Here is a 16,846-nt window from a genome sequence, read left to right as displayed (position 1 = left end):
AGGGGCCAGTTTTATTTCTTTTCTCCTCCCCACTACAACCTCCCAAACTTACAATTGTGTAACCTGCCCATGTAGGTTTCATAATCCCTGTGACTAAATAATCCATCTCCATGAAAAGAACCTTCTGCCAGCAACTGAAATGTAAGCTTGTTTGAGAAGCAGTAGCCATTTGCATAGTTTAATCTGATTTGGTTTCATGTCCTATAACATGGTCTAGGATACACAGGGTTACTTTCCCGTCATAAAGCAAAGTATAAAAAGAGTTTATTTCAGTTCATCCCATTTATGCAGTAATGAACAATAGAATGCAATCTAGTTCTTACGTATGAATCATAGAAAAATGAATTTAAAAAGAACTCTCACCACTTTGTACCCCATATCTGTTTTGCATGCTTTTCTCCCTGAAAACATTAGGATTCCTTGCCAAGACAGCCTGCAGCAAGACTGGGATATCTCCTTCTGGATCATCGCTGCCAAGGTTGTCTTTCAGTTCTCTGGTATCAAAAAGACAAGTATATGAGGAAATAGTTAGCAGGCTTCTAAAATACAGGATGTAAACAAAACAGAAACACCTATAATAAATGTAACCAAAATGTAACCGATAATAAATTACCTTCAGCCTATGGAAGGAACCTCCCATAGATCCACACAGACCCCATCCCCCTACTTCTGTTACAAGAAGAGTTTTTGTAACAGATGGTAAGATCCTAAGATCTATTACAATTTTAAAAAGTTCAGATCTGAGCAAAACTTTTTTTTGCTTCTTTGAGTAGAGGTTCTGAAACACAAAGCCTAAACCATGGTTTCAAGTAAAAAACATTTAGCATAAGCTAATGTTTACCAACTGCTGAAAGATACAGAACCGTATACATTCTGCCTTATAATGTAACGCAACCAACTATTTTGGTACTCACATGCAAAGTAGCAAAAAGTACAAAGTATCAAAAAGTACATACATGTGATCTGTTGACACCTGGTTGAGGCTGTGTACAAGTTGTGAAACCAGATTTTCATCTCTACAGGCCAAAAGACAGTTCACCTCTTCTGCAATTCGTCCATTAAAAAGCAGGCTTTTTGTAGTTGTAGCAGGTAAAGGCGATGGAAGAGGCAGCTGGTTCAAAACTGTTTTTAAAAGGGTAAAATATTCTAGTTATTCCACTGTGTAATTCTCATACTGCCACCTCCAGCCCCCCTCCAGCCTGTCTAGGTAGTTCTGAAGGGTCTGCAAGACAGAACTGTTTTCCCATATGGTTGAGGCAGCCATGATACCATCTGGCCTCCTCCTTTCTTTCCTCCCCTCCCTCTTTCCACCATTTTTTCACCATTAACCCTCAGAGGGAAGAATGTTTGCAAGTTGCCACCTAGTGATTACTATATATGTATTTATTGCTGTTGATTTTATTGTTAAGATTTATATTGTTTTAGATGTTTTATACTATGTTATTATGTGAGCTGCCCTGAGCCTGAAAGGGGAGGGGCAGTGTAGAAATCAAATTGATGATGATGTCTTGAAGTTGCATGAGCTATTATTGAGCAAGTGCCCAGGAAAATGTTTCCATCACATCATTAGTGACTAGCAACACAAAGTCCCTCCACCAACTCCTATGCCCATGATGATTAAAACATTTATTTTCCTAACTTATTTCCCCCCATCAGGTGTTGGAACAAACCTGGCCCTTAAGGGCATGCCAATCCTCTTTATCCATGTCCCACTAGCTTTAGGGCATGCTTCACACTTTTCTCATCCCTCTGAGCACACTTGCCTTGAATATGGTGAAATGCGTGTTTTTTGGTAACAGGGACACAAAAGTGATAGAGTTCCATCAAACAAAATACTCCCTGATCTGAAACATTCCCCGAGGAGCCTTGATATAGTGATATGAAAATCCTGAAGGAGGTCTATGATATGTATGAATACACTCAGACAGGAGTCCCACTAATATGCTGCTACTTTTCCTCAATCCAAGACACAGGAACAACTGAAAAATTGATCCCATCTTTCATCCAAAAAAAAATCTGAATTTTAAGTTTTGAAGTCGTAGCAGAATCTAAGTCATGTTGCACCACGCATTAAAGTGTTCAGTATGGACATTTCTAACTTTCTACACAATTCAGGCATCAGTTCTTCTTTCAGCAACCACATTCCATAAGATCCAAGAATGAGACACGTATCTTTCTAATAATTCTGTCTTCTAACATCCCAGAGATACACATAAAATGCTTCAGGGCATATTAAAATAATGGGAGGGGTTTTTTTAAGTTTCAAGTTTTTATTTCAACAGATCCCAAAGAACTTGAAAATGCTGGCAGTAACACCACAGTTTTCATTCTATGTAGCTAGATTTTATTCCAAACTGTATTTACTGGTTTCTGTTATTGTAACTGATACATTAAAATGTATGTCAGTTGACTTTCTTGTCATATCATTCTCTACATAAAAATTTAGTTGCTTCTGCTTAAATCAACATTTAAACAAAGTACAGCAAAAAAAAAAAAAAACAGAGCCACTTTTCTTGGAACTAGGAAGTGCCAGTAAGGTTTTCCATCCTCTTTATGACAGGAGGGTTTTTTTTAATGCTTTGAGTAAAACTGTGTATTCAAAATGTAATGCTAGCGAACTGAGAGAAACAAGGAGGTACTTACGGTCTGTGAGACTAGCAATCCCTGCAAGAGTAGTGATGGGAACATGAGGCATATCCCCATTCATCCTGAAGTGCTGGGATGGTAGTGCCTACACGCAGATTTTAGTTCAGGTGCCAGCTATCATTTCTTCCCATCTCCTAAGCACTGCAATGATACAAAGAGAGATTCCATTGGCACAGGGCAGCACAACTGGCATGTATGTAAAAACGAACCAGTACAATTCAAAAACCCCAAGGTAACACAGAAAGGTAACAGCATGGTGAAACTAAGTATGGGAATATTAAGTTTGTCAACACCAGAGAAAACTGGCAGAATTTGACATGGCTAATTTATATAATTATATGGTACATTTCCATGCCAAATAAGGAGCTCATGTAAGCTTAAGGATAAGTATATAACCACCATTGTTATAATTAAATAAAACATTTTTAGTTAAAAGCTACGGATGAATTTACTACTGAAACACAGTTTGGAATAAACTGGTCTTCAGTTAATGTTGTAACGCTTGCAACTAGGGGGTGCTTAACAAACTGATTAGGAGCAGCCGATAAAAGTCCTTTGCATAGGTCCCCAGCAAACAAATGTGTGACAGTTCAGGTTCCTTCAGAGTCCCCCAGGGCAAAATTAACATTATCAGCAGAAACTTATGAGTGGAGAAAGCCCTTCAGGTATTTTGGACCAAGGCTGTTAGGAGCCTGAAAGATTAAAACTGATACTTTGAGATGGGCCTGGGAATTGACTGGCCTGAAAATAGACTGTGGTAGCCAATATAATTCATTTGACATATCCACGGTGACAAGCTGTAGTTCGCATTCTGGCTGCTGAATTTTGATCCAAAAGTCTTCAAAGGCGGCACAATACAGAGTTCACTACGATAACCCATTTCAGATGTTATGAAGGCACATGAATAGCCAGGTCGCTGCCATCAAAGCCTCCATTTTGATGGCCTCTCTCTTCCCCCTCCATAAAATGCCAACACCAGCTCTTCCCTGCCAGTCACATGAGGCCTGAAAACCTGTTTCAAGTCATCTTCAAAACAGAGGCTGAAGGCCAGCAGTTGAATCAGGCAAACATCCAACTTAAAGTCAGATTAACTAGGAAAAAAGGCAGCCTCAAACAGGAATCAACCTCTTCCTCCTGCCTAGCTACCAGACCATCAATCAGAACCTTCCAAAAATTAATAAACACTTATGCACAAAGGACACTGCTGCATTAACATCCCTGCCAACAACGAAGCTAAATTTCACATCAGCATCTTCAACGAAAAGGTTTCCCATCCAAACTGATCCTGAATCACTGCCAGTAGCTGCAGCTCAAAGACAGCCAGTATAGTGGTTATATTGTTGTCCTAGGACCTAGGAGACCCAGGTTCAAATCCCCAGCCAGCTGTGGAAGCTCACTGGGTGACCTTAGGCCAGCCACAAGCTTTCAGCATAACCTACACCAGTGGTGACGAACCTATGGCATGCGTGCCACAGGTGGCACTCAGAGCCCTCTCTGTGGGCACATGCAAACTGTGTGCAGCAAAAATTAATATAAGACCCTGTCTTATTTTCGGGGAAACACGGTAGTTAGGGTGACCTTGTAAAAAGTTGGGATCCAACTAGAAAAAAATATATTCACAGACAGGAGGACGTATTAGTTGAAAAAAACTCTCTAGGAAAGATTCTGGTACAGAGGACCAAGAATTTCATGCACTCCCTGTGAGGCAGGAAAAAATACTGGCTAAAATGGATTCCGAGCCTCGACAGGAAGTGATGAAATTCCTTTTCCTGCCTCCCTGAGGTGGAGTGGAAAACACCCACCAAGATGCCTTTCGCCTCCAAGAGAAAAAACCCAATTAATATATTCAGGCTAAGACATAAATGCTCTAACTACACCAGGTGACAAGGCAGCTTCCATTCTGTAGAAATGTATCTGATGCAAAGACCACCACTAACACCGTACTGTGATATGTGGAAAACTATAAGTTTTGTCAGCTGATAAATTATTTCCATGTATCTGAAAAGTAGAAAGATATAGAATAAATCTCCATGCCACTAGTAAGCCCACCACAAGGTCTCTAGATTAATTTATTAATATGCAAGACCAGATGTTCCTTGATAAATTATGTATACATTGGCTGTGAATTATCAGTGTGATGAGGGAGGAAGTAAGTAGAATGTGAAGTTAAACAAGATGCATGTTTTAGTGTTAAAGGCAATATAACAGTGCTGTCCTGTACAGTTCCTAATATAAACCTCAAGCAGGAAAAATTACTGGATGGTGTGAGAGTATGTGTTTTATACATAACAATACTAACAATATTATTTAGTACAAATGAATGCACTCACTGGGGTAATTTCTTAGCAAGTTTTGGAGCAAAAGTTTTCCAACATAAGAAGCTGGAAGATATTTTACTTTCCACTCACGTACCAATTTTACAGAAAAATGTTTAATGACTGATTTCTATTCTATCATATCATGCAGATACACAATGTAACGGTCTGTACGCATGTAGAAGGCTCTTTCTGATTTCCCACACACAAAGCTATACTTGCCCACAAGAGGGCGTGTAGCATAATCTCGTAACAAAATTGTTCTTCCATAACAATTCTTGTTATTACTTTTGTTTATGTAAGATTCTGAATGCAACAGGTAACACAAGAAAATACCCTGGTTAACATGCAAGCAAGAAAGTGGCGAATAGAAGCACTAATTCAGTTGTAAATAACATAAACAATCTTTCGTGCATACATCTATATTGCCAAGAACAAACACAAAATTGACTCATGAATTCAGACTAATTTCCCCAGCTGTTTAACTTCATGCACTTCCTAAAAGTAAATACCAATTTGGAGATTACATAAATTATGACATATCTGTAAACAAAAAGAGTGTTTATATCAGCCAAGAACATTTATTCAACACCTTGTACCATATAAGCCATGACATACTGGAGCTACAAGCGCAAAATGGTTGATTTTGTTAACAAAATCACTTGCTCAAACATGAAATGTGAGAGTTTCAATTTTACATTTAAACAATGAAGGATACAACTACCTAAAATTCAAGAGAGTAACAGAAATATTTTTCAAATGTAGACCAACTAAAATAATCTGCCAAGGAAGGCAGCATGAGACAGCCCAAACTTGTCAGATCTAGGAAGCTAAACAGGGTCAGTACTTGGAAGGGAGATCCACAAGGAAGATTCTGCAGGAAGGCAATGGTAAACCACCTCTGCTTCTCACATTCCCTGAAAGATCCTTGCTGGGATTGTGGTAAGTTGGCTGCAACTTGGTAGCGCTTTACTTTCACAAAGTACTCAACCTGTTTTCTCTAGCACTTCCTTTTATTGATACATATTTATTTATTTATTTATTTTGTACTTCATATTTGTTATACTGCCCACCCCCAAATGGCTCTGGACAGTTTACAACTTAAAACCATAGATAAAAAGATGACAAAACACATACATGTTCTGAGCTTTAGGAATTTGCCACTGTCATGTATTTACAGAAAAATGTTTAATGACTGATTTCTATTCCATCATATAATTAGCTTCTCCTAAATGTCAGAAATCCACTCCTTGCAATCCATAACTTCATATTAAAAGACAACCATTCCTACAATTTTAATTACAATATAAAACATTTATAGATTCACAGATCTGAAGTGATTTGGCAAGTTTTATCACAACCAAATGTTAATGTTTCCACCGAAAACGGTACTATTTATTTTTCTACTGAAATGTCATGTGTGTCATCTCACCATTAGAATGCAAACACACGCGGTTTCATTCAAAATTATGTATCTAGTTTGCCACAAGTTATACCTAATTCCAGGTTTGTGGTTGAATCTGATTTCAAAAAGGTCAAATCTGTCCTCTTTGCTGCCCCAAGAAAGTCCTGCCAAACTGTTAGGCTAAGTAAGAATGACTAGCGTGACGATGTGAACTTAATAAAGTCACACAGTATAAAAATTCTCAAGTCACTGCCATTAGCCTAATAGTGGGATGCAAACATACCCTTTCATATTGCTAAAACAGTTCAATAAATAGATTTTCTTTTATTAGGTCATGTTTTATTTGTGAAATACATATGTGTGTTCACAATGTTAGATTTTTTGAATTTCCAGTAGACCACCATCATCATCATCATCATCATCATCATCATCATCATCATCATCATCATCATCATCATTATTATTATTATTATTATTATTATTATTTAACCGCCCACCCCCAAAGGGCTTTGGCCGGTGTACAACAAAAAACAACAAAAACAATACATAATAAATATCAAAATCTGAAAGCAACATTAAAACCCTTAAAACACAGCAGCAACATCAGAAAACCCATACTAATTACTATCGATGGCGTCCAAACCTAAAGCTAAAGCCAGGAGGGGAAATGGCATAGCATAGTACAAGCATCAGGCGGGGGCAGGCAATCCACGGTGCGTGTCCATGTGTGTTTTTGGGGGGAGATGGGGGGGCTCTAGGGATGTAGCCTGGGACTCAAGGGGGTCTTTCACAACATCCTGAAAGGATAACAAGCAGTAAAAGGGATGCACTAATCCTGTCACCTTCTCAGTATAGGTTATTCAAAGCCACCAACCCATTTCAGCACCAAAACTGGGATGGAAACGGGATTGACACAAGCCCAGAAAATGATTATCAACCGAGAATGTATAGAGAAGCCACTAAAACCAATTCAAAAACACAAACGAAAGAACTGTACCCATAAAAAAAAACTGCAGAAAGTACTTTAGATCCCAGGAGGAACCTTACAACTGTCTCTTGCCCACAAAGTGACAAATACTTCGCTCCAGAATCAACAGATTGCACCTTATCAATCAGACATTATTAGCGAATATAAACAAGCATATAGGCATTACATCTCATGCAGACTGAGCTATAGAACACTGTGCATCTATTCAGTACCCAAATACTAAAGTGATTTTAATCACAATGCATTTTCTGCCATGGATGATATGATAGTCTTAGGGATCAGAAAAAAGGAGGAAGCCCTTACTACTTAGGAAAAGTCTGCTTGGTGACACAGATATAATAGAGGTAAAGGTGTAAGCATTCTTCAGCACCACCATTGAACAAACCTTCAAATGGGCTCTAGTCAGCATTCAAATACACTTGTTCCTAGTTTTCCTTGGCATTCCAGTCATTACCCCAACTGCTTTATTGTCCCAAGCTCTCTGCAAAAACCAGGGAGCCAATCTGATGTATCAGCAGGAAAGGATGCCTAGAAGCGACTGCCTTACTGAAGGTGCCATCTCAATATTCCAGAAAATAACTAAGACACCAAAACAAGTATCAGTCGCATCTGGAGAAAATTACTCCAGTACCATTTGAAAACTAATAGATTAACCAGGAGTGGAAGAAAGCAGTCTAATATGTCCTCCACCTCAGAGGACAGGAACTGCAGGAGAATTCCTAGAGCAGCTGGAAAGAAAGATCTGCCTCACATTTTCCCAATAATGCTAACTGCATCAAATATAATTGCCCAGCCCATGATATAGGTCCACATAGCTTGGTCAAGCCAGCAACCATATTCATGGAAAAGGGTCTAAAAAAAAAGCAGGAAGCCCAATGCTAGTATCCACCCCCTGCACACAGCCCTGACTCTCCTACTAACAGTCCTGTACGTCATCATGGCCAAGCCTCACTTTCTGGAGATTTCAAAGATACCACTAAGAGACTGCAAAGTGCCAGACATAAAGGCAAGAAGGAGCCCTTTAAGAAACACTCCTTACCTCTAGAACAGTGGTTCTCAACCTGGGGGTCGTGACCCCTTTGGGGGTCGAACGACCCTTTCACAGGGGTCGCCTAAGACTCTCTGCATCAGTGTTCTCCATCTGTAAAATGGATAAATGTTAGGGTTGGGGGTCACCACAACATGGGGAACTGTATTAAAGGGTTGTGGCATTAGGAAGGTTGAGAGCCACTACTCTAGAATATAGTACCTGGCTGGATCGGAATCCATTTCAATACTTAGCTCTATCAGCCATTGGACCAACTTGACAAACTTGGAGCTATCCAAGGTTCTGCAGTAAGTCGAATTCTTCCTGTCCATTATGGTGATGAATTTACCTTTTAGTTCTGATAGCGATCATTCATTGATTCATTTGATTTATACTCTGCCCAATATTGTAGTCTCATGATGAATACCCATTTTTGTTTTAGCACCACTGCTCTTCCCTGTAGCTCGCTCTCCTATCTGTCTTCTTGGTACTCTGCTTGTTCCCTACTAACTGCAGAGAACAGCAGTATTATGTCTGTATCCTCTTCTGAAAGGAACCCATTGCTGTTAAGTTCCTCCTGAGCTTCAAAGTCTTCCATGGAAAAAGAAGGGTGGGGGGAGTAACAGTAAAGGTGTGAAAGTGCCCTGAAAAGACAAAAGGCTTTGAGGGCTGAAAAGGAGTGAGAGGAGACTTCCCTTAAACTATAGGAAACATTTAGACCAAGCTAAGGATTGCATAGATGAGTGAGAAATTAAGAATAGCTGCTCAGGAGAGCTCTTTCTCCATGCACTCCCTACCTAGGCAGGAAACAAACTGAGCTCTAGGTTTTTCTGCACAGATGAGCTATTGGCAGGAATAACCCAGATTCAAGATGCCTTCTTCCTCAGAGCGAGAAAGTAGAAAGCTAGCTGTGGACAAGTTGTGGAAAGTCATAACATGCTTTACAATGATACTGAGACTTATAAAAGATAATTTCATAAGAAAGAGATGTACTAACCTACCACTATATGAAGCAGTACAGTTTGTGAAGACGGGTAGAGAAGGAAGCAAAATGAGTTTGTACAGCACTTTGATGAATTGAACATAAATTCTGTATCACAGTCATCAAGACTGGTCATTAACAAATACATACAAGTCAACCTCTCAAGTAACTTGACACATAAAATCACCTAAAACATTTGAAATCCCTCCATGTGAAGCATCCCTGTAGATGCAGCCTTACTGAGCCTTATACAGAATTATATGAAATATTTTACTGGTATCCATCAACCAATCTCCTATTCCTCACTTTTGCTCAGCAAGCAACAACTTCCTTTTGCCGCATGGGTTTGGGAACAAATCACAGCTACAAGAACTACTGCTAGATCACAGTTAAATGCTAATCCAGTATGTTCAGCTACGCCCTCTGGTGGTCACTCAGAGAGAAGATCCAAGAATGCACAGGAAAGGGCCTCAGTAAATGTATGCCAAGGGATCAGTTAAAACACACAAGGGAAGGAAAGGACTTCCCCACTAATATTTAATAAAGTTACCAACCTATGTAGCTCAAACAAAAATCCATAAATTTAACAAGCTCATTAGGAACAAACCTGGTGTGAAATTTTAGAGTGAGGTTAAAGTATTAAAAAACAGGAATATAAAATAATCCAAACACAAAGTTTCAGACTTTTTTCTTATGTACTCGTCTAAATTTTGTAGTGGTCTGTGGTATCTTTCCATGGCACACAAAAAACGTGCAGAAGAAAAATCTTCAAGCAGCCTTCATCATCTGACAGTATCACATATTTTGTGCAGTTCATCACACATGCCAATGAAACTATGCATGCGGAACCAGAATTGAACTCACTACCTCATTTGTTTAAGGATGCAAAATATTCTTAAAGGATAGGATTTTATTTTAAATTTCTTTTATGTTGAATATCTGGATTAGTTAAATATTAACTAATTCAAACAATAATGTTGGAATGCCCTTTCAAATAAAATGAATGAGGCAAAATATGAAATAACACTTTAATGACTCCATTTTCAAAGTTTAAAATCATGAATACGACCAGTTAAAATGTGTTCATGTTGGTCTCCAAAACAGTGGAAGTCCAAGGTACACCTCATACTCACTTGCTTCTACAACTCATTTTCAAGTTTGCAGCTGTTAACTAGTCTCAAGATTCTCAATCACACTGTCAAGGAACAAAACACTCAATTTCAACAGTTATTACAGTGCAGACATTAGAAACATGAACCACTGCAATTAATGCTCAACATTCTGATAATTCCCGATGAATACCATGATCATTCTCAGTTAATAATACCCAAGCCTAGAAGGCTATTTATGCTATTAACATCTGGTGGGAAACAGAAATGCCTAAAAGAGGTTTGATTATTACATGTTGTCCTTCCCTTTCAAAAATCCTTGAATACTCATACCTTTTTCCTTTAAAACCCAAGCATACGTTGAGTGCGCAAGTGCGTGAACTTGGGAACCATCTTGATGATAAACTGTTTCAGTGCTATTGATTTACACTACTGTGGAAATTCAGTCTACTCTAAGACTTAAAAAAACGAAGATGCCTTTTTATCACACTTAGGACCCCCAAAGCAGTGAATAATACAAATCTCTACTTCTATCCACTATACTCTGTCTAAGAAAAAGAACTTAGTATGGTCACCTAAGGTGTAACCGTCCAGAAAACCATATGCTTCTGCATAGGAATATAGTCCCAAACAAATATGTTTTTCGTTCTTATGCACTCCCTTTGTCAAAACCATTATTTTGTGAATTACTGAACATGGTACTTTGATACATGAGCATTTAAAGTTCATTGAACAACTGAATGCCAAAATGCATTTTTACTTTAAAACTTCCAAATGGATGGAAAGGAAGAAGGGCAAGGTAGGCACTAAGACCCAGACAGAGGGTTCTACAAGAAAGAAGGTCCAGCATACTGAGTTCTGTGGTGGAGGAATATACAGTCCCACTAACATCCTATTCTGAGACAGACTATAAATGTCTTCTTTGTCCCACTTAACACCAGCCAGTTTTTAGCTCAATGGTAGCAAATGTACTATGCATTCAGAAAGCATTCTCCAGGACTGCCATTGCAAACCTCAAACCCTCTCATTTTGGGCTGATCCAGCTGAATTAAATAAAAACATTTCCCTCAGCCAACTTTTATGTTGTCCTGCAGCTATGATGGGTATTATACATAAAAATGGCTCTTATGATACTTCTCTACCAACCTGGTTGTTCACCTATGTCCGAGGTCTGCAACCTGCGGCTCTCCAGATGTCCATGGACTACAACTCCCATCAGCCCCTGCCAGCATGGCCAATTAGCCATGCTGGCAGGGGCTGATGGGAGTTGTAGTCCATGGACATCTGGAGAGCCGCAGGTTGCAGATCCCTGACCCACGTGAATATATTTGGCTACTAGTTGGTGCAAAATTACAGGGATACATTTCATGTTCCACATTTTGAGGGTTAGTAGTTATAGGATTGAAGGATCTGTAGCCCATATTATACCAGGCAGTTAGGAAACCCAACACAATACACTGCTCTTCTACTTATCCATACAAACCATATCTTCCAGCAGCTATTGGGTCCCAATAGTTTTCAAGCCCTTTCAAAAGGAGATCAGTCAACTGACAGCCTCCAAAAATAGAAAGAGCATATAAAAATTATCCTTTTTTCCTCAGAAAGAGGTAAGTCATAATAGCAAAAATCAGAAGTCTGAGGATACAAAAAGAAAGTATGACCAGAGTAAACGCTGGAAGCATCTTTTAGTAAGGAGGTTGCAAACTACCCAGTAAACAGACTAAAATACATACTACAGCATCATTTCTGACATAACATGGTAACACATGTCTACAATGCAAATTATTTTTGGCAGGCAGAGACTTTCACTTTCAAAAGAGCAACCAAGAACATGTTGGTTCAGAAGTAAAACTGACAAGTCTAAAACTATAAGAGTAAATATACATTTCAAATATTCAGGAAATATCAAAGATAATACTGTAGCAAGTTTTAAAAAATACAAAGTATTATTTAACAAGGTTGTTTAAAAATGCAAAATGAGATCAAAATGAGTTACACTAATGCCTCCTTTAGAATGTGTGAGAACAGTTCATAGGCTAATGGTCAAATCAAAACCTAACTGGAAAACTCTAAAAGTTTCATTGAAACTTAGCTCTTCCTAATCAAATAACAAAAAATTAGGTACATGTGTGCATCAACTTGTAGTTTTCTCTCAAATACAGAATATATTTATAATAACTTTTAAATTCTATAAATGTCAAAACATATGCTAAATAAATTATAAATGAAGCATTTTATGTTGTGAAAACATTAAATTAGGTTTGAGAGTATACATTGCTTTTTTCCCATCAAGTCACAGCTGACTTATGCAGGGTTTTCAAGAGGTGTTTTCTACACAAATAACCAGGAAATCATCCAGGCTGTCAATGAATAAAATACAGCAAGGCACTTCTCATGCAAAATTTCAGTATTTAACTCTTGGTATTTGGAGAAGAGGTGCTGTTGTTAGCATATGAAATGAGCAGCCAATTTTTTATGTCTCTCCAGCACCCTTCTGTTGGCAAACAGAAGGGTCATTACGGTCACCCAGTACAAGTCAACACTGGGTTGCCTTCCCCATCTTATCAAGCTGCACTGAGGGGCAATGTTTTTCCTGCATGGCAAGGCAGCACAGAAAAGAGGCATATGTGCCCTCTCACTTACTGGACCAGAAACCATGGTTTGGATCAGCTAGTTTGCAATCCTACGTACAAGCCACAATTTCAATACAAAAGCAAAATGAAACCTCAATTAAAAGGGACCTTTTTCTCCAGGGCTGTTGGTAACCCTAACTACATCACTTGAAAAGTGTTAAAATGTACTGGGTAAACACACACACCCCGCTCTGTCTTCCTCACAATGCCTTATCAACTCTCCATTCATGCCAAAATAAACGCTTTCCAGAAACATTGAGAATTTTAAACAAGTGGTTTACTGGATCATGTTGCGTGTATTTTAAGAACAGACAAGTTTCCTAATAAGTGTTTGTTAAAAGGTCCATTACTTTAGTACTGTAATTATGTAGAAAAAGAATCCAAGCATTTGAAATATTTTCAACTGTAAGAAAATTCAGAATGCCAATGACAAACAACTATAAATACAAGGGTACACTTGATCAATCATATATTTTGTTTTGTATTTTAAATTCCCTATTTTTAAAAGGGTCAGAGCAGTAGTAGTACTGCTGCAGCCGAAACATGAAGACATCAGGATATCCTCACAGCTCAGTGATTCTCTTCTACAAATTTCATTTTCCAAGTTAGACTGTTTTCTTCATGCATTGCAGACTTTATATTCATCAACAAATTACTATGCGATTTTTTCTTCTATAACAAATGATAGGAGATCCATGGAGGAAATTAGAACACACAAATTTCCTAATCACATATACAATATTAATTTGCTGGTGACAACAAGTAGCAGCTTCTCTTTGGTCACCTTTGCACAGCTATCAAATTCTAACTCTCCCTACTAAATGCATCATGTATAATGTCATGACCAACTAAACACACCACAGGAATTTTATTGTAAAAAATAATGAGAACTCTGAAGAAATTATATAAAGCATTTCTTATGTGAACCAGCAGAAACACACGCAATACAATGCTCACTTTAGAAATATTTTGATTGAAAACTCAACATTTAAACACTATGTAACTGAAAGAGTTTTCTCCATTTAATGTAGAAACCTAACTGTCCAAGCAAAGAAACCTCTTTCAAGCACACAAAATGCATTTCTCAGAAACAGGTTAAGGCTCTGGCCTTCGTACTGGACGAAGAGGAAACGTGAAGAAAAAATGGTTCCAATGGCTTTCTATACATCTGCTCTTCATTCTCCAAAAGGTTTTAAGATGAGAGATTTGTTGCCAAACCTATTAGCATAAACCAGCAACTGTAGTTGTGCCATACAAGTTTTTTTAATCAACACTGTTACTGCAAACTGATTTCTTTTACACAGTTACTGGGAAATAAAAGTAAAGGAAGTCTTACTTCTCAAATATGCTTCTGATGATGCTCAATGTAGTTTTGTTTGTAGTGGGCAACAGCCTGTTGCAATATGAAGTAATTCACCCAACATTTCAGGAAGAATTTTTCATGCAGTATTACAAGATTAAAAACCAGACCTAAAAGTATTAGCAGAGTTTGCAAACAGTCTTTATTCCACCTTCAGTAGTGCATTAAGTCCTGAAAGAACTTAAAGTAAAATTGCATTTTCCACCTGGTCTCTCTCTGAGATTATTATACAAATGGCAGTATGGGATATAAGGAAACAAATTTCAAATGCTGGTTTACTGAGATGTATTGCATCTACCATCCAAATATGCTAATAGTATTATCGGAAAGCACAAAGGTTTCCGCACTGAGCAGTGTTCTTTAGGATGCCCACATTGTATGTGTTCTACCTTGAAAAAACCCAGCATTAATAGAACCAGATGTGCTGAAAGATTTCTATATCTGACTTGGTGACTCCACCAAAACCCCACTGTGTGATGTCCCTGGGTCTGTGATATTTAATATTTTTGCATATATAGTTTTGTTATATAAAGCTGTCTCATTGTTTAGTCCAGTTCTTTTGAACAAACTCCTCCGACAAGTGGTTAAGATTGTGTAACTTTAACCAGTGCAAAGAGTGTGCAGTGTGGTGTAACAGTTAAGAGCAGTGGACTCTAAGCTGAATAACTGGGTTTGATTCCTCACTCCTCCGCCACATCAGCAGCAGACTCTCTGGTGAACCAGGTTTATTTCCCCCCTCCTATACATGAAGCCTTCTGGGTGACATTGTACTATACTCTGTCTCACAAAAGATAAAAGTGAAGTCAATAAGCTTCCACAGTAGAAACTTAGCCCCGAAGAACTATGAGCGGGGGGGGGGGGGGAAGCAGTGAGTTGTTGGGGGCTGGCTGGCTTGGAAAGCGCTGGGAGGGCTGGTGCCTCTGACCTGCCCGGCCCAACTTATTCCTTGCATGCATTCAAAATATTTGGACTCAATAATATTTATCTTCTTCTGGCTACTTTGGCTGACGAAGAGTATGAAGGAATAGCTCCTGAAGGACGAGGAGCTTGGGTTTTTTTAAATCTTGTGAGAGGAAGGATGACTGATCAAGAGGCATTTTTATTTGTGCACCTTTCTTTGCTCTGGTAGAACACAGGCTGCAGTCTCCTGGAGTACAAAACAGTTGCAACAGTTCCTTTAAACTATGAGTCACAGCCATGAAGACTCCTGTGCTTTGGGTGAGAGTATTTGTGACAATTGGGAGACTGTGTCACCATTGTTCATTTACTGCTAGAATGCTCCCAGGGGCTCCCGGATGTCACAATACATACCTTGCCTGGCATCAGGTCTCTCTTCTGTCTGAGAGTCTGAGGTGAGTAAACTGGATTTTGTGGTTCTGCACTAGAAACCTATCACATTCCACTCCTTGAAGGTACAGAGCTCTCCGGCAACCGGGCTTGCGCACAAACTGTACACCCAGCGTTCTGAAGCGGCAGCTGAAGGATGCTTCAATCCTCTGAGTAAAACCACCATGCAAAACAATATTTTTCCCTCCTAGTAGTCTGCTTGCTCATTTGCTATTATTACTATTTGATGTAGTACTATCCAGTCTTTGAATCTGCCAGTTTTGCTAATTTTTGTAAAATAATTTGACCCCACATTAAGACTTACTATTGCAGATAAGCTTATATCATAAGGTACAGGAGTCTTGCCATTAGAAAAACATATCATTCATTTTCTGTAGCAGGAGGTCAGTCAAGGTGTGTTTGCAACTTCTACCAGTAAAGTGTAAGTTTCTCAGACCTTTAAACACTGAATCGTTAAATATTTCTGCATGATACCCTTTGAACAGATGAGTACCAGCATCAAATTAATATTTCAGCACCTGCAACCCACGTGCTACCCAGTCTCAAAATTTTCTCCTTTCTCCTAAGCCCAGGTTCATATTTGATTCAGTCCCATTGGAACTGTACTTTCTTTTCCTGGATAAGTTTCCTACATGTTTTATTGCAAAATCGGTACATCCAATACTAAATTCTGGAAAATATTGCAAAATGAATAGTGGTTTCTCTTTATGGCAAATGTGATAATTTACAGAGGCAACAGGGACACAAATGGAAAGTATTACATTGCAAAAAGCTTTTGTTGCAAAGGGCCGCTTCGCAGATTACACTGTGACAAATATGTGCTGAACTGATTTGAGTTGTGGTCAATCCTTATTCTCTAGTACCATCTTTCTCTATGACACCATGCTCTTTCAAACAGGTTGGTCATATCCTTAACAGAGGTTATTATGTACACGTGTAAAACACTGATGTTACCTAAAAATACAGTGGGTGAAGTACATCTGCATAATTCATTTGACACTGATTAAAGCATGCTATTGGCCTCGTCTGCAACA

The 16,846-nt window shown here is 38.6% G+C and overlaps 1 protein-coding gene across 3 annotated transcripts in view; it reads right to left on the bottom strand.

The window, feature by feature from the left end:
• Positions 1-16,846, bottom strand: part of NIPBL (NIPBL cohesin loading factor) — a 143,598-nt gene that overhangs the window by 76,352 nt on the left and 50,400 nt on the right. For all 3 annotated transcript variants that reach the window (XM_048504309.1, XM_048504308.1, XM_048504310.1), the window contains exons 2-4: positions 2,644-2,787; positions 957-1,122; positions 364-494 (exon numbers count right to left, since the gene is read on the bottom strand). In XM_048504309.1, coding sequence (XP_048360266.1) covers positions 364-494; positions 957-1,122; positions 2,644-2,707 — 361 coding nt within the window. In that variant the 5' untranslated portion in view covers positions 2,708-2,787. The remainder of the gene's footprint in view (positions 1-363; positions 495-956; positions 1,123-2,643; positions 2,788-16,846) is intronic.

The sequence above is a fragment of the Sphaerodactylus townsendi genome, linkage group LG07 (assembly GCF_021028975.2).
Source record: "Sphaerodactylus townsendi isolate TG3544 linkage group LG07, MPM_Stown_v2.3, whole genome shotgun sequence".
NCBI classification, from domain to species: domain Eukaryota; kingdom Metazoa; phylum Chordata; class Lepidosauria; order Squamata; family Sphaerodactylidae; genus Sphaerodactylus; species Sphaerodactylus townsendi.
The sequence above is the reverse complement of the archived record's forward strand: the minus strand, read 5'-3'. Positions and strand labels throughout refer to the sequence as shown.